Source organism: Cucurbita pepo, chromosome LG18 (assembly GCF_002806865.2).
Source record: "Cucurbita pepo subsp. pepo cultivar mu-cu-16 chromosome LG18, ASM280686v2, whole genome shotgun sequence".
In the NCBI taxonomy this organism is placed as follows: domain Eukaryota; kingdom Viridiplantae; phylum Streptophyta; class Magnoliopsida; order Cucurbitales; family Cucurbitaceae; genus Cucurbita; species Cucurbita pepo.
The window spans coordinates 4,172,608-4,191,472 of record NC_036655.1 but is presented as its reverse complement, the minus strand read 5'-3'; the positions used below and the strand labels follow the sequence as shown (position 1 = coordinate 4,191,472).

Here is an 18,865-nt window from a genome sequence, read left to right as displayed (position 1 = left end):
ATGTAATCCGAATCAACCTTTATGGTTTGAGTTTTAGATAGTCTGAGTTGGTCGGATACTCAGGTCATATCAACACCATCAAATTAAATATTCATATCTCCAATTTGTTGACTAAATAATAATAAAGAAAAAAAATCATCAACAAGATTTTATTTTTAAGAAAATAGAGAAATAAAAACATTCTTTATAATATATTATATCAAATATAAAAAAAAATTAAATAGACATCGGAAAATTGGTCGTTTTAGATCCAATAATTGTAAAGTACTCGAGATGGGATCAAAATTGTGAATTTTCCGTCCACATATTGTTGAACTGAAGGAAAGAGAAGCTGCTCTAAATGTGATGAGTTTATAGAACGTTGAAAGTATCTGGAACGTATGCCGTAAATGGTTTAGCATAGATGCGGGAGAGTCTAATGCTTGAGAGAACCCAGATAGATGGATGTTCAGAATGTCCCGATGAGATGATCGACACATGGATCAGTTCCCAATAGATGTATCCAAGCAAGCAAGCCAAAATGACCGAGCTGTCCTAAGACATGAGATAGCATCACAATGTATAGATCGTGTTGTTGAGAACTAAGATGACAATGAGATGCGACGTTGTGCCGAAAACGATGAAACATGCAAAGACGGGGAAAAATAAGCATAGATAAGGTTCAGATCTTATTAGAAACAAACAAACACAACAAGAAGATTGACAATGTCTTCTCTCTTCTCAAGTCAACTTGTGAATGGTTTTCATGTCAGCAGCTTCCTTGAGAGTCCCCTTCTCCACATGATCCCACCATTTGAACAGGAAATTGTCCACAACAAGCCTGAACCAAGGCGAGAGCTTCAACCCCTCTTCTCCTGCATCTGCTTTTCTCAGAAGCTCCTTCAGCTGCTCCTTGTTCACGTATTTCACGTCCGCCACTTCGTCCGGGTTCGGGTTCACTTTCACATCTCGAACGATAAAGAGGAGATAGTCCACTGCACATTGACAATCATCAGCACAAATGCAGTACGGCGTTTTTAAACAGATGAGCTAAGGAAAGTACATTCATGTTCCCCCCATATGCCATCCGAGGGCGCCTTGTATAGCATGCGACCCAGGGGAGTGAACTGGTCGACTGGGACGTCTTCTGCAGGAATACCGAGTTCATCCAAAAGCTTCCTCTGGGCAGCATTCCTTGCACCTGGTTATTGTACATGAAAAGGAAGATCCATATTAGGAGGTTCAAAACGTGTAGGGGTCAGCTCTGATTGTGTTGTTACAGACATACCAAGAGCATCCTCCTCAATTAGTTCAGATTCTCTATACAATGGATGGCTGCAGCAAGTGTTCGTCCAGACAAGCGGAAACGTCACTTTCGTCGCAGATCGTTGCTTCAGAAGTAATACAGAATCAAGTGAGTTAACAGCTTCCGCAATCAGAATACAGAAATCGATTTCTCCCAACGAGTTAGCATACTCAACTAACTGATTGAAAAGTATTACTTAACAAGAAACAAGAAAGCTCAAGAAACCATCCATGCCATGAAAACAAACGTTCTAATCTGTCAAAGACATCATTTAATAGAGCAAACTATGCACAGGCAGTGCAAATCAAAACCCGACCCGAATAACATACCTGAAGAAGCAATTCATATTTCGAGTTGAATAAAAAGACGCTGAACGCGCGATGCAGCCAGTTCTTAGATTCAATATTTTCCATCAAGTGACCTGCAGGTTAGAAGAACAAATATTTGTTCTGCATTAATCCACTATCCAAGCTCAAAACTATAGCCAATAACAAGGAAACTAGCTTCTAAGAAATCAATACTGGATATAAGATTTGACTTACAGTTGTACTTGGATTCATGACCAACGACTCGGTCGTTCTCGTCCACTAAAATGCACCTGACCATGAATTCGAGACCAATACGAGGAACGTGTGAGCCAAAAATGATTGAGCAAGCATGATTTATTTTAAAGGTTTCTAACAGAAATGAAGGCCTGATATATGCACACAAAACCATCAATTCCCTTGAATTCTGATCAAGACATCATCGAGCAGATGAGAATACATGATATTTTAGAGTAATAGCCACAGTGATCCAGTGAAGCCAAGGTAAAGGGTCACGAGAGAGAAACGAAAAAGGATGACACATTACAATTCACATAAAAACGAGGCGAAAAAAACGATGTTGAAGAATAAAATGATGAACCAGTTACAAGCATTAAGGTATGACACATAACAATCCCTGAGTTCACCGAAACAAAAACGTAGAAGCTCGGGAAATATATTAAACAGTTGGATTACTCGCCAACATGAGCATAGTTTAGAGATTCGAATCCCTTAACCTTACTGGTTGTTGAACTAGAAGAGAATTAGATTCATCACAGATTTCAGCTTTTTGAATTTAGTGATGATTTAACATGACAAAGAACATTTTCCATCATTACTTACAGATCAAAAGGTATGGAATTTTAAGCATCAAATCATTTTCCATCCTTATTATTGTGCCACAGATGTTCATCATTCCAGAAAATTTTAAGCATCAAATCATCAGCAGGAACCTCAAATGAATGAAACCCAATTCGACTGGTTTGAAATGCCTAATCAACAATTTTCACCCCGTTGACGGAGAAAAAGAGGCTTTGATTTGATTCCTTCCCCATTCAAATACAGAGAACATGTCAATAAGACAAAGTAGAGAAAAGAGGGGATCTATTAACTATATGATGATGTAAAAATCAAAGTCAAAAGCAAGAACAATGCATAAAACCCGTAAAAAAGGTGAAATGAATTGATGAAAGATAATATCAGCAAGAGAGAGAGAGAGACAAGGATGTGAGAAGACCATTAAAGTCGGGGACATGATAGTCATCCAAATTCAAACATGGTATTGTACAAATTGTTGCAAATTATTTCATCAGGAACCTCAATTGAGACCCAATTCAACTGGTTCAGCAAATCATAAACACAAAAATCAGGCTTCGAGTTTAGTTCTTCCCCCCAAATGAAGCAAATCAGAGCAATGGAGNCATCAAATTAAATATTCATATCTCCAATTTGTTGACTAAATAATAATAAAGAAAAAAAATCATCAACAAGATTTTATTTTTAAGAAAATAGAGAAATAAAAACATTCTTTATAATATATTATATCAAATATAAAAAAAAATTAAATAGACATCGGAAAATTGGTCGTTTTAGATCCAATAATTGTAAAGTACTCGAGATGGGATCAAAATTGTGAATTTTCCGTCCACATATTGTTGAACTGAAGGAAAGAGAAGCTGCTCTAAATGTGATGAGTTTATAGAACGTTGAAAGTATCTGGAACGTATGCCGTAAATGGTTTAGCATAGATGCGGGAGAGTCTAATGCTTGAGAGAACCCAGATAGATGGATGTTCAGAATGTCCCGATGAGATGATCGACACATGGATCAGTTCCCAATAGATGTATCCAAGCAAGCAAGCCAAAATGACCGAGCTGTCCTAAGACATGAGATAGCATCACAATGTATAGATCGTGTTGTTGAGAACTAAGATGACAATGAGATGCGACGTTGTGCCGAAAACGATGAAACATGCAAAGACGGGGAAAAATAAGCATAGATAAGGTTCAGATCTTATTAGAAACAAACAAACACAACAAGAAGATTGACAATGTCTTCTCTCTTCTCAAGTCAACTTGTGAATGGTTTTCATGTCAGCAGCTTCCTTGAGAGTCCCCTTCTCCACATGATCCCACCATTTGAACAGGAAATTGTCCACAACAAGCCTGAACCAAGGCGAGAGCTTCAACCCCTCTTCTCCTGCATCTGCTTTTCTCAGAAGCTCCTTCAGCTGCTCCTTGTTCACGTATTTCACGTCCGCCACTTCGTCCGGGTTCGGGTTCACTTTCACATCTCGAACGATAAAGAGGAGATAGTCCACTGCACATTGACAATCATCAGCACAAATGCAGTACGGCGTTTTTAAACAGATGAGCTAAGGAAAGTACATTCATGTTCCCCCCATATGCCATCCGAGGGCGCCTTGTATAGCATGCGACCCAGGGGAGTGAACTGGTCGACTGGGACGTCTTCTGCAGGAATACCGAGTTCATCCAAAAGCTTCCTCTGGGCAGCATTCCTTGCACCTGGTTATTGTACATGAAAAGGAAGATCCATATTAGGAGGTTCAAAACGTGTAGGGGTCAGCTCTGATTGTGTTGTTACAGACATACCAAGAGCATCCTCCTCAATTAGTTCAGATTCTCTATACAATGGATGGCTGCAGCAAGTGTTCGTCCAGACAAGCGGAAACGTCACTTTCGTCGCAGATCGTTGCTTCAGAAGTAATACAGAATCAAGTGAGTTAACAGCTTCCGCAATCAGAATACAGAAATCGATTTCTCCCAACGAGTTAGCATACTCAACTAACTGATTGAAAAGTATTACTTAACAAGAAACAAGAAAGCTCAAGAAACCATCCATGCCATGAAAACAAACGTTCTAATCTGTCAAAGACATCATTTAATAGAGCAAACTATGCACAGGCAGTGCAAATCAAAACCCGACCCGAATAACATACCTGAAGAAGCAATTCATATTTCGAGTTGAATAAAAAGACGCTGAACGCGCGATGCAGCCAGTTCTTAGATTCAATATTTTCCATCAAGTGACCTGCAGGTTAGAAGAACAAATATTTGTTCTGCATTAATCCACTATCCAAGCTCAAAACTATAGCCAATAACAAGGAAACTAGCTTCTAAGAAATCAATACTGGATATAAGATTTGACTTACAGTTGTACTTGGATTCATGACCAACGACTCGGTCGTTCTCGTCCACTAAAATGCACCTGACCATGAATTCGAGACCAATACGAGGAACGTGTGAGCCAAAAATGATTGAGCAAGCATGATTTATTTTAAAGGTTTCTAACAGAAATGAAGGCCTGATATATGCACACAAAACCATCAATTCCCTTGAATTCTGATCAAGACATCATCGAGCAGATGAGAATACATGATATTTTAGAGTAATAGCCACAGTGATCCAGTGAAGCCAAGGTAAAGGGTCACGAGAGAGAAACGAAAAAGGATGACACATTACAATTCACATAAAAACGAGGCGAAAAAAACGATGTTGAAGAATAAAATGATGAACCAGTTACAAGCATTAAGGTATGACACATAACAATCCCTGAGTTCACCGAAACAAAAACGTAGAAGCTCGGGAAATATATTAAACAGTTGGATTACTCGCCAACATGAGCATAGTTTAGAGATTCGAATCCCTTAACCTTACTGGTTGTTGAACTAGAAGAGAATTAGATTCATCACAGATTTCAGCTTTTTGAATTTAGTGATGATTTAACATGACAAAGAACATTTTCCATCATTACTTACAGATCAAAAGGTATGGAATTTTAAGCATCAAATCATTTTCCATCCTTATTATTGTGCCACAGATGTTCATCATTCCAGAAAATTTTAAGCATCAAATCATCAGCAGGAACCTCAAATGAATGAAACCCAATTCGACTGGTTTGAAATGCCTAATCAACAATTTTCACCCCGTTGACGGAGAAAAAGAGGCTTTGATTTGATTCCTTCCCCATTCAAATACAGAGAACATGTCAATAAGACAAAGTAGAGAAAAGAGGGGATCTATTAACTATATGATGATGTAAAAATCAAAGTCAAAAGCAAGAACAATGCATAAAACCCGTAAAAAAGGTGAAATGAATTGATGAAAGATAATATCAGCAAGAGAGAGAGAGAGACAAGGATGTGAGAAGACCATTAAAGTCGGGGACATGATAGTCATCCAAATTCAAACATGGTATTGTACAAATTGTTGCAAATTATTTCATCAGGAACCTCAATTGAGACCCAATTCAACTGGTTCAGCAAATCATAAACACAAAAATCAGGCTTCGAGTTTAGTTCTTCCCCCCAAATGAAGCAAATCAGAGCAATGGAGAGAAACATAGGATCAATCAACAACACAATCACGTAAAATAACCAGTCAAAAGAAGCGAAACTACACAAAAACTGTAAAGAAAGAAGAAGAAAGTGAAATTAGCTGAAAAATAACATCAGAAAGAGAGAGAAAGGACAATTAAACTTTCGGATATGATGATCATCCGATTTCAAACGAGAACAGATCCTATAATTGATCCACAAACACTCGAAGTTCCACAAAAACCTTAAGCATCCAAATCAATACACACTTCACCGTTTTCCCATAACACACCAATGCTCCAGCAATAAACACAAAAGAATCCAAATCAGGTCAACATTAACACACAGAAACCAATCAATCAACGAATCAATCGACAACATGACCACGCACAAATCAAAGTCAAAAGCGACAAGAAGAAGCGGAACGAAAAATCAAAAGACAAACAACAAAAACATAAAACGAGAAATAGAAGACGCACTCGTCGTCGAACATGAGGCGCTTCTGGACGGCGTCCATGGCAGCATCAGGAAGGGCATCTGCCATGGCGAAGCAGCGGTGGGATTGGAAGGAAGAAGCGAGAGAAGAATCTGAAGGAAAAGCAAGAAGAGGAAGATGTGAAAAGAGAAAGAAAGAGAAGAATCAGTATTTAAAGAAGGGTCAAAGCCATTGTTAAAGAATTGAAATGAAGCGTCCGCCATTGTTGCGTTGAGTGGAAATCACTTGATCTGCTTCCAGAGATGCCATTATTGCAACTTTCCGCGCGTGTTATACACGATAGTATGACCGAGAGTGTTCCTTCATATGGGGAAGAGGAAAAATAAATAAATAAATAACAAAATAAATTAAAATAAATATTAAAATAAAATTTAGAGTGAGGTAATAATAATATTATTCCTACCAGCCATGCCCTAAACTTAGTCGTGACAATAGATTGGTAAATCCTCAAATGTCGAACAAATGACAAAAAAGAGTCGAGCCTTCTCGAAGGCAGTAAAAAATGACTAAGACTCCAAAGGAGTCCAACCTCGATTAAGGGGAGGTGTTGGATGATGAAAGTCTGACTAATTTAAGGAATGATAATGGGTTTATAAACAAAGAATACTATCTCCATTGTTAGGAGACCTTTTGGGGAAGCCCAAAGCAATGACACGAGAGCTTATGCTTAAAGTGGACAATATCATACCATTGTGGAGAGTCGTGTTCGTCTAACGGGGATTCGTCATGGACCAAAACGAACAATATTTACTATTATCATACCATTGTGGAGAGTCGTGTTCGTCTAACGGGAGACGTAATGGACCAAAACGAACAATATTTGCTATTAAAAGACCAAAAATTCTTTTAATATTCATTAAGCTCCGTTGTAAGTCACACGTGTTTTAAATATTATGCATGTGGAAATATTAAAGTCAAGAAAATAAATCGGACTTGGTACTCATCTTGTAATTATTAAATTAAAAAAAAATGTTAATGTTGACTTTTTTTATTTTTTATTTTCAAATTGTTTTAAAATATTTAAATTAGCAAATTAAATATTTTAGACATTTTTTTTTATAATCTGAAAAATCTGGCTAATATTTTGTTCATATATATTGATGATTAAAAAAATATTTTAAATATTTTTCCATTTTTTTAATTTTTATTTTANGCTCAAGAAACCATCCATGCCATGAAAACAAACGTTCTAATCTGTCAAAGACATCATTTAATAGAGCAAACTATGCACAGGCAGTGCAAATCAAAACCCGACCCGAATAACATACCTGAAGAAGCAATTCATATTTCGAGTTGAATAAAAAGACGCTGAACGCGCGATGCAGCCAGTTCTTAGATTCAATATTTTCCATCAAGTGACCTGCAGGTTAGAAGAACAAATATTTGTTCTGCATTAATCCACTATCCAAGCTCAAAACTATAGCCAATAACAAGGAAACTAGCTTCTAAGAAATCAATACTGGATATAAGATTTGACTTACAGTTGTACTTGGATTCATGACCAACGACTCGGTCGTTCTCGTCCACTAAAATGCACCTGACCATGAATTCGAGACCAATACGAGGAACGTGTGAGCCAAAAATGATTGAGCAAGCATGATTTATTTTAAAGGTTTCTAACAGAAATGAAGGCCTGATATATGCACACAAAACCATCAATTCCCTTGAATTCTGATCAAGACATCATCGAGCAGATGAGAATACATGATATTTTAGAGTAATAGCCACAGTGATCCAGTGAAGCCAAGGTAAAGGGTCACGAGAGAGAAACGAAAAAGGATGACACATTACAATTCACATAAAAACGAGGCGAAAAAAACGATGTTGAAGAATAAAATGATGAACCAGTTACAAGCATTAAGGTATGACACATAACAATCCCTGAGTTCACCGAAACAAAAACGTAGAAGCTCGGGAAATATATTAAACAGTTGGATTACTCGCCAACATGAGCATAGTTTAGAGATTCGAATCCCTTAACCTTACTGGTTGTTGAACTAGAAGAGAATTAGATTCATCACAGATTTCAGCTTTTTGAATTTAGTGATGATTTAACATGACAAAGAACATTTTCCATCATTACTTACAGATCAAAAGGTATGGAATTTTAAGCATCAAATCATTTTCCATCCTTATTATTGTGCCACAGATGTTCATCATTCCAGAAAATTTTAAGCATCAAATCATCAGCAGGAACCTCAAATGAATGAAACCCAATTCGACTGGTTTGAAATGCCTAATCAACAATTTTCACCCCGTTGACGGAGAAAAAGAGGCTTTGATTTGATTCCTTCCCCATTCAAATACAGAGAACATGTCAATAAGACAAAGTAGAGAAAAGAGGGGATCTATTAACTATATGATGATGTAAAAATCAAAGTCAAAAGCAAGAACAATGCATAAAACCCGTAAAAAAGGTGAAATGAATTGATGAAAGATAATATCAGCAAGAGAGAGAGAGAGACAAGGATGTGAGAAGACCATTAAAGTCGGGGACATGATAGTCATCCAAATTCAAACATGGTATTGTACAAATTGTTGCAAATTATTTCATCAGGAACCTCAATTGAGACCCAATTCAACTGGTTCAGCAAATCATAAACACAAAAATCAGGCTTCGAGTTTAGTTCTTCCCCCCAAATGAAGCAAATCAGAGCAATGGAGAGAAACATAGGATCAATCAACAACACAATCACGTAAAATAACCAGTCAAAAGAAGCGAAACTACACAAAAACTGTAAAGAAAGAAGAAGAAAGTGAAATTAGCTGAAAAATAACATCAGAAAGAGAGAGAAAGGACAATTAAACTTTCGGATATGATGATCATCCGATTTCAAACGAGAACAGATCCTATAATTGATCCACAAACACTCGAAGTTCCACAAAAACCTTAAGCATCCAAATCAATACACACTTCACCGTTTTCCCATAACACACCAATGCTCCAGCAATAAACACAAAAGAATCCAAATCAGGTCAACATTAACACACAGAAACCAATCAATCAACGAATCAATCGACAACATGACCACGCACAAATCAAAGTCAAAAGCGACAAGAAGAAGCGGAACGAAAAATCAAAAGACAAACAACAAAAACATAAAACGAGAAATAGAAGACGCACTCGTCGTCGAACATGAGGCGCTTCTGGACGGCGTCCATGGCAGCATCAGGAAGGGCATCTGCCATGGCGAAGCAGCGGTGGGATTGGAAGGAAGAAGCGAGAGAAGAATCTGAAGGAAAAGCAAGAAGAGGAAGATGTGAAAAGAGAAAGAAAGAGAAGAATCAGTATTTAAAGAAGGGTCAAAGCCATTGTTAAAGAATTGAAATGAAGCGTCCGCCATTGTTGCGTTGAGTGGAAATCACTTGATCTGCTTCCAGAGATGCCATTATTGCAACTTTCCGCGCGTGTTATACACGATAGTATGACCGAGAGTGTTCCTTCATATGGGGAAGAGGAAAAATAAATAAATAAATAACAAAATAAATTAAAATAAATATTAAAATAAAATTTAGAGTGAGGTAATAATAATATTATTCCTACCAGCCATGCCCTAAACTTAGTCGTGACAATAGATTGGTAAATCCTCAAATGTCGAACAAATGACAAAAAAGAGTCGAGCCTTCTCGAAGGCAGTAAAAAATGACTAAGACTCCAAAGGAGTCCAACCTCGATTAAGGGGAGGTGTTGGATGATGAAAGTCTGACTAATTTAAGGAATGATAATGGGTTTATAAACAAAGAATACTATCTCCATTGTTAGGAGACCTTTTGGGGAAGCCCAAAGCAATGACACGAGAGCTTATGCTTAAAGTGGACAATATCATACCATTGTGGAGAGTCGTGTTCGTCTAACGGGGATTCGTCATGGACCAAAACGAACAATATTTACTATTATCATACCATTGTGGAGAGTCGTGTTCGTCTAACGGGAGACGTAATGGACCAAAACGAACAATATTTGCTATTAAAAGACCAAAAATTCTTTTAATATTCATTAAGCTCCGTTGTAAGTCACACGTGTTTTAAATATTATGCATGTGGAAATATTAAAGTCAAGAAAATAAATCGGACTTGGTACTCATCTTGTAATTATTAAATTAAAAAAAAATGTTAATGTTGACTTTTTTTATTTTTTATTTTCAAATTGTTTTAAAATATTTAAATTAGCAAATTAAATATTTTAGACATTTTTTTTTATAATCTGAAAAATCTGGCTAATATTTTGTTCATATATATTGATGATTAAAAAAATATTTTAAATATTTTTCCATTTTTTTAATTTTTATTTTATTTTATTTTATTTCCTTCTTTATTATATTTCATCTAATTACTTAAAAGATTAATTAAATTCTAAATTTCAAAATAAAAATAAAAATTAATTATCTAATAAAACTTAATTAACTAAGTTACTATCCAATATTGAAAATTTTCGACCTAAAAAATATTTTTAAATTAAATTTAACGAATTAAAAATATCGTAAAATCAATATACGTAATAAAATAATCACTATCAAAAAATTAATTTAATGTATTAAATAATAATATTTTAATGGTATTTTAATTTTGGTTCTTTGAATATGAAAGAAAATTTATTATATTACCAAAACAATTGAGTTTTTTATCATGATTTTAAATCATGAAAGTCAACCAAACCCTTATTTTATCCATTTTTTTGTGGAAAAAAATCAAATAATTTTTTTATATTTTAATTTTCATTTAAAAATATTTTAGTAATGTTATAGCAGATACTCAAGAAACTATTAAGACTGTTGCTGAAGAACCAGAAGCGAGTAGGAGTTGTGGTTAAGTTGCTGAAAGACTCCCCTGGTGATGTTATAGCGGATACTCAAAAAACCCCCGAGACTGTTACTGAAAAACCAGGAGCATAGCAAAGTGACACTTTGAACAGGTGTTGAAAAGATCATCCGTTGCTGAAAGACTCACCTGGTGATGTTGTAGCGGATACTCAAAAAACCCTCGAGACTGTTACTAAAAAACCAGGAGTATAGCAAAGTGACACTTTGAACAGGTGTTGAAAAGATCATCCGTTGCTGAAAGACTCACCTAGTGATGTTGTAGCGGATACTCAAAAAACCCCTGAGACTGTTACTGAGAAACCAAAAGCAGAGCCAAAGTGACACTTGAACAGGTGTTGAAAAGATCATCCGTTGCTGAAAGACTCACCTGGTGATGTTGTAGCGGATACTCAAAAAACCCCTGAGACTGTTACTGAGAAACCAAAAGCAGAGCAAAAGTGACACTTGAACAGGTGTTGAAAAGATCATCCGTTGCTGAAAGACTCACCTGGTGATTTTGTAGCGGATACTCAAAAAAACCCCTGAGACTGTTACTGAGAAACCAGGAGCAGAGCAAAGTGACACTTGAACAGGTGTTGAAAAGATCATCCGTTGCTGAAAGACTCACCTGGTGATGTTGTAGCGGATACTCAAAAAACCCCTGAGACTGTTACTGAGAAACCAAAAGCAGAGCAAAGTGACACTTGAACAGGTGTTGAAAAGATCATCCAAAGCTATCAGAGTACGAAATAGGTATGTACGTTCTTTGCACTGTCGGTTGGTGACTGATTAAGGGGAACGAAAGCCCCTTAATGAGGCCCTAATTAAACAGCTATGAAATGTTATTGGATCGGAATATAGTTTAAAATAAGATGTCGATGTGGTCGAATATTTTTAAAAAAGCTATAAAAATATATTTATTTAAAATGTTAATTTTCTAATTATACGATTTAAAAATAGAATTTAAGCCCAAATGTGAGCTTAAAATTTAATTTGGAGTTTTGTTCCCACACGTGAGACACGTGGACTTACGTTTTGAAAAAATGTGATGCACGTGATTATATTTTATATGCTTTTCCACCAATTCAATCATATTATAATTTGGAGAAAATTAATTCAAGGTGTGAATTAGTTATTTTTATTAATTTTTTTATTATTATTTATAAATATATCAATTTATATTATGTGATTTATAATATAAACAAGTTAACTCAAATTTATTAATTTAAAATTTTACTTTTAATATAATTATATTACATATATTTATTTTATTTTAATTTAATTTTTTATTATTATTTATTATCTAACGAACTATTTAAAATAATTTTTAACTATTTAGTATGTAATTTTTAAAATTTTTACTTTTATTTAAAATAAATATTTAAATAAATGATCTAAACGACTCAAACCAACTCAACCTAAAAAAATTTAGAAATGTCGGGTTGAATTCATTTTTTAAGCAAATTTATTTGAGTTGAAAAAATTTAATGACTAGATTAATTGAATTGAGTCTAAAAGATGGTGGATCTCCTTAATGAAGGCCCGACTTCTTTGGAGTCTTAGTCATTTTTTTACTGTCTTTTTTCTCCTTTTTCTTTTGGAGTCGTTTGTTCTATGTTTGAGGATTTACATCCACATGACTAAGTTTAGGGTATGACTATAATAACATGTTAGACGAACACGACTTTTTACAATGGTAGTTTAGGGCATGGCTCTGATAGACAAACACGACTCTGATGGTATGATATTGTCCACTTTGAGTATAATCTGTCATGACTTTTGGACTTCCCAAAAATTCTCATACTAATGGAGAGAGTATTCTTTATTTATAAAGAGAAGATCGTTCCTGAGTTAACGTGAGACTTTCATTCTCCACCCAAACAAATCATAAACATAGGCTTTTGAGTTTCGGCGGTCTAAGTGAAGTTCCGATATGGCGAGACAGAAGAGCCCCGGCGTAAAGATCCTCTGGGTTTGGACTCTTGGCACCGCCGCCATTCTCGTTACAAGCGTAGCGCGGAGGAGGATGAGGGATATGGAGAACATGATCAACTCCGATCAACAACCATCGCTGCACCACCAACAAACGTCTTCCACGGATTCGTTTTCCGTCGACGAAGGAGACGCATCACAGGCTTAGAAGCTTTCGCGCCTTTGGATTTCGGCTCAAAGTGGTATTTTCTCTTTTCGAATTTAGCATTTGGGGATCTGGGTTTTCGTCAAATGCCATTTTCGGTGGGTGTACATAAGGTGTTTGATGAAAGTCCTGAATGTAAGGAAGTGTCAAATTTTCACTCGTAATGAGCTTGCAATTGTTTTGGATCTTTGATTGGTTAGTTTCAATTGTTTTGGATCTTTGATTGGTTAGTTTCAATTAAGTGTTTGATGATTGCTGCCACATTTGCCTGGATGTAAGGATTAGAAGGTCTGCCTCTTAGTTGAACTTGGTGTGACGAATGAGGCTTTATACAATAAGTATTTGTCGAAATTTCCGGATGGAACTATCAATTTTTCATTCTTAATTAGCTTGCAATTGCTTTGATGCATCAATTTGAGAGAAATAGATGCTGCTAATATATTAGCTAGGGTGATTACTAGGTCTGCCTCTTAGTTGCAAATTACAATTTGGTGTGCTGAATGAGGTTTTCAGACAGTTTTACCTTGCTTATTGAAAGGGCGGATTCCATTTTATCACCTTTTTTCTTTTTTTTTGCTGGGAGGAAATACCAATTTTGAAAACAGGCAGGGATAGATTCTTTACGATGAACACCGCAGACCAATTATAAGGGATGTAGCTCAGCTTGGTAGCTCCTTTAGTTTTGGGTACAAAATGTCATCGGTTTCAGTCCTGTCATTCCAACCTATTACTTTTCCTCTGGGTAGTAATGAGTAATCCATTAAGATCGATTCAAATTAGACATACGAAATCTTTGATTTTGGATGATGTTCATTTTTTCATTTTTCAACTTCACTTTGTTTTTAGTACCCTCTTTCTAAATTTTCATGTGGATCTTTTTCAAAGTGGTTTTTTTGTTTTTTTAACGACCCGGTGCTCCTTTCCTTCCAATTCTCATAGAAACTCTTGTTGGTCAAATAGTGGTGTATGGTTTTCAAATTCACTAAGTGGGGTAGTCGTTTTCGTACATTAGAACGGGTTTTAGATAGATAGGACAGTGTGCGCATAAGGTGATTTCATTATAAAATTGATATTAAATATTTGGTTCTATGGTGTAGTGGTGAGCACTATGGACTTTGAATCGAGTGACCTGGGTTCCAACTCCCGGTAGGACCTTCACCTTTTAGGTTATTCAACCAAAAGTCACTTTGAATCTAGCGACGTGACTTGGGTTCAACTTGGACCTTCACCTTTTGAAACAAGCGACCTATGGATAAGACTTTCACCTTTTAGAGTTACTCAATGATAATGTTGTGCCATTAAGGTGATTTTATTATAAGATTGATATTAAACATTTGATTTTATGGTGTAGTAGTGGTTAGCACTTTGGACTTTGAATCTAACGACCTTGGATCGACTCTTCGTAAGGACCTCCACTCTTTTAGAGGTACTCAATCAATTCACCTTTTAGGTTACTCAATCAAAAGTCACTTTGAAACAAACGCCAATTAATTCACCTTTTAGGTTCAAGCGACCTGGGTTTAACTCTCGATAGACCTTCACTCAATGAATTCACCTTTTAGGTTACTCAATCAAAAGTCACTTTGAAACAAGCGATATGAGTTTAACTCTTGATAGACCTTCACTCAATCAAAATTCACTTTGAAACAAACGACTTGGGCTTAACTCTCGATAGACCTTCACCTTTTAGAGCTACTCAATGGTAAAGGTGTGTCCTTAAGTGATTTCATTATAAGATTGATATTTAACGTTTGGTTCTATGGTGAAGTGCTAACTTTGGACTTTGAATCCAACGACCTGGGTTCAACTCCCAGTAGAACCTTTACCTTTTACGTTTTCTTAATAAAAAGCTTGGAACCATAGTAATTGTGTTGATGTTCTTGAACATGAACTGTTTCCTCAACAACGACTTTGCCTCCGTTCTTTTGGATGTCAAACTCAATAGTCTTTTACTTTCATTACTGCAAATGATAGCATGTTTGAAATGCGTTTATGCCTTTGGCGTATATGTAAGAGTTATATCATCCATGAGTATGCATAAGTCGGAAAGACAATATTTAGGAGTGACAATCAATGCTTATATATTCCTATGATGTGAGACAAAATGAGTAGTTATCACTTGTGAGATCCCATGTCGGTTGGAGAGGAGAACGGAACATTCCTTATAAGGGTGCGGAAACATCTCCCGTTTTAAAACTTTGAGGAGAAGCCCTTGAAGGAAAAACCCGAAGAAGACAATATCTGTTAGTGGTAGTAGGTTTGGGTTGTTACAAATGGTATTAGAGACAGTCTCTAGACGGTATGCCAGCAAGAACACTAGTCCTGCAAGGGGGGTGGATTGCGAGATTCCACATCGGTTGGAGAGGGGAATGAAGCATTCCTTATAAGAGTGTGGAAACCTCTCCCTATCAAACACGTTTTAAAACTTTGAGGGAAAAACTCTTGAAGGAAAAGTTCATTGCTCTGGGATGGATTTCCCGAATATTATCTCGTTTACCATTCCACCCCTGTAGAAACATGTAGAAATGTGTTGTAGGGGTTAAAACACTCTATTGTCAATCCTACTTTCTGCTTTTAAAGTTAAGAGATGATGGGCAGAGTTGGGAACACATATGTTAGCTATGCTGGCTTAAGAAACTTGGACATCAGTTTAGGGATTTGATTGTATAGAAGTTGGAGTGGTAAGAGGAACAAAAGGAGATGCATGGAATTTTTGTCTTAAATTCCTATAAATTAGCAAGTGAGTCATAACATCTCGGGCTTAGATGAACTAAGATTTTGAAAGCTAACCTAAACCTACTTATGTCGTCGACCAAAAACTTAGATGTTCGTATCTCCACTTCCATATGTTAAACATTATTATTAAAAAAAAAATGGAACTGCGTGAAAGCCGTTACAAGTATAGTTCAACTGATTGAAATATATACCATCAATTTAAATGTTTGAATCTCAAATCTCTTTGAAGATCGAAAAAGATGTCTCGATCAAAATTATGATGCTATTGTTATAATAAATATGTATGTCTTGCCCTCTGAGCAACATTTAATTTATTAAAAAAAAAGTTTGTCTTTAAGCGATAAATTAAATTACAAGTTTAGTCTTTTAATCTTGAAGTTTGTGTTTATATAATTTCTTATCTTATTGTAGCGGATGCTAGGCATCTACCTCTCACGTTCTGGGACATTGGGAACTCATCGGAGCTGCAGCGAAAGCGATAAGGTAAGTTTTTTTTCAAGAATTAGTTTGAATTTTGAGTCTAATGAGTCCATGAACTTTAAAGATATCCGGTAGAACTCTAAATTTTAAATTTTTGTCTAATATCTACCGTCTATTCTAATTTTTTTAAAATTAATTAATTCATTAGTATATATCTAAATTTTATGTGTAATAGAACTTTAAACTTTTAATTTTTTTATTTAAACTTTTAATTTTTAAAAAATATTCAATGGGTCAAATTCAATAATCTATAAGATATAAATAAAGTTAAACTAGCATTTTGATGTTCGATGTTCGAGGTTCGAGTTTAGATCCTGTTCGTAAAATTGTGGGACCTACCTCATTACGATTGTTCGAGAATAAAATTCGATATTTTAATGAATATATATATATATATATATATATATATATATATTAGAAGTTTAGGAGAGTGTGAGGCTGAATTTTGGGTGTGGGAGAAATTGGTCGTTTTGTGTTCATTCACGTGGAATGGCAAATAAATTGGGATAAGAACGAATCTATATCTATTTTTGCCCTTCACTCCATTTTTCTATTTTTGTCTTTTTCTTAAATAATTAAATAAAAAATAAATAAATTATATCTATAAATATTTTCAAAGTTTAGAGATCTATTAAACATAAACAACTAAATTAATAACTTTTATTTCATATATGATAGTTTACATTATAATCATACAGTCGAGTCGAGTCGATACAACTAATTCACCCATGTTCGAGTCGATGAAATGGCTGTGGTAATAAAATAAATCAATCTTAATATTATTTAATAAAGGAATATTGCTTTTGGCAACGTGCCACATGCCTTGAAATAATCTAAACATTTTAAAACAAAAAATTATAATAATAATAAAAGTTGTCATTATTGGGATATCTTTTGGATTATTTTTAGTAATTTATTTATTTTTTATTCTTCGAGCATATTCCATGATTTGTATTAATTAATGTATATTTTTTTAAATTTGTTTTAATTATTTCCATACAATTTTAGATTCCAAATCTTTTGCTATCAGATTGGAAGTGAATGGCTAAAAAATGTACGTGTGTATGGCTAATGTGTGTGTGTGTATATATATATATATATATATATAAACATACAAATATATAAATATTTAAAATAAAATTTATTCGCAAAATCGGAGGAATATTAAATTATTTGAGATTTGTTTTAACGAACCCCGAAATTTCGTTTTATAATAAAAGAAAAATTGACGTGACATCTAATATATATATTTATTTATTTACAAGACTATGGTGTAATATTAAAATTTAATTTTTTTATAAAATAATTATTTTTAAATATTATATATTTGCTTAAGAAATGATATTTTTTTATAATTTTTTAATAGATATTGTATTGAAAAATAAAAAATTTAAAATAATTATTAGGAAAAAAGTTATCAGTAAAATCATTTCCACAAAATAATAATAATAATAATAAATAAATAAATAGTTTTTTTTTTTTTGGAGGAAATGAAAAATAAAATACGTGGGCACACGTGGCTCCTCCTCCACAATCCATCATTGTCTTTTTTTTTAGTTATTTAATTATTTTGTATTTTCTGCCTTTTTTTCTATTATTTAAAATGGACAAATTATTTATATAATTTGTTGAAAATGGGGAAATTATTGGTAAACGACAGCGTTCTTCATGCTATAAATATATTAAATTATTTATTTCTATAAAATATTGTTGTGATTCTAATTTCTATGTAATATTTGCAGGTAAACGACCGCGTTTTCCATGCCAATAATATATTAAATTCCGGGCTTAATCATGCCATGTGGACATATAGCGGTTACAACATGGTCGATCTTAATAGTTACGATGATGAGTTCATTTTTTTTCAGAGTTTTTAAGACGAGGTGACAACTAAGGAAAATTCGTTTGCAGTGATTTAACATACGATATGTTCTACTGAAGTAGGTTCTCGACCATCATCAAATAAGTTAAGGGCGAAGTTCGACGTTCCAATGGTGTTAATCTCGATTGATAACAGTGGACATGCCATTGAACCTAAGAAGAGAGCACCGGTGTTGTAGTGTGTTGACCATTAGGCAGGTGAGTTGATCTCGATGGATTCCTTAATGGCATTGATATCAGACGCTGATTTGGAGGAGTCGACGCTCGTTTGCACTGTCGTACCATTTCTCTTAACGAACTGAGGGCATAAAAGTAATTTCACTCTCAAGCTGACGTCATAATCATCCACAAATGTCTTTTTTTTTTTTTTTTTTTTTTTTTTTTTTTTTTTTTTTTTTTTTTTTTTTTTT

At 34.7% G+C, this 18,865-nt stretch overlaps 3 protein-coding genes across 4 annotated transcripts; 1 reads left to right on the top strand and 2 right to left on the bottom strand.

Annotated features, from left to right (window-relative positions):
* Positions 1-484: 484 nt before the first annotated feature.
* Positions 485-2,017, bottom strand: LOC111780066 (isopentenyl-diphosphate Delta-isomerase I-like). The gene is made up of 5 exons (XM_023660339.1): positions 1,828-2,017; positions 1,615-1,706; positions 1,268-1,370; positions 1,043-1,180; positions 485-974 (listed from the first exon to the last, which is right to left on the bottom strand). Exons 1-5 carry the CDS (start codon positions 2,000-2,002, stop codon positions 721-723), a joined length of 762 nt encoding a protein of 253 aa, XP_023516107.1. The 5' UTR covers positions 2,003-2,017; the 3' UTR covers positions 485-720.
* Positions 2,018-3,402: 1,385 nt separating this feature from the next.
* Positions 3,403-9,782, bottom strand: LOC111780067 (isopentenyl-diphosphate Delta-isomerase I). Of its 2 annotated transcripts, none has more exons than XM_023660341.1 (6): positions 9,547-9,782; positions 7,904-7,959; positions 7,691-7,782; positions 4,203-4,305; positions 3,978-4,115; positions 3,403-3,909 (listed from the first exon to the last, which is right to left on the bottom strand). In XM_023660341.1, the coding sequence occupies exons 1-6, from the start codon at positions 9,609-9,611 to the stop codon at positions 3,656-3,658; spliced, it is 708 nt and encodes a 235-aa protein (XP_023516109.1). In that variant the 5' UTR covers positions 9,612-9,782; the 3' UTR covers positions 3,403-3,655. The 2 variants fall into 2 exon arrangements, with proteins under 2 accessions (XP_023516109.1, XP_023516108.1); XM_023660340.1 differs by lacking the exons at positions 7,691-7,782; positions 7,904-7,959; positions 9,547-9,782 and adding exons at positions 4,550-4,641; positions 4,763-4,818; positions 6,406-6,641.
* A 3,315-nt stretch (positions 9,783-13,097) lies between these two features.
* On the top strand, positions 13,098-16,664 carry LOC111780326. The gene is made up of 2 exons (XM_023660699.1): positions 13,098-13,395; positions 16,506-16,664. The coding sequence occupies exon 1, from the start codon at positions 13,155-13,157 to the stop codon at positions 13,359-13,361; it is 207 nt and encodes a 68-aa protein (XP_023516467.1). The 5' UTR covers positions 13,098-13,154; the 3' UTR covers positions 13,362-13,395; positions 16,506-16,664.
* The last annotated feature ends 2,201 nt before the right edge of the window (positions 16,665-18,865 follow it).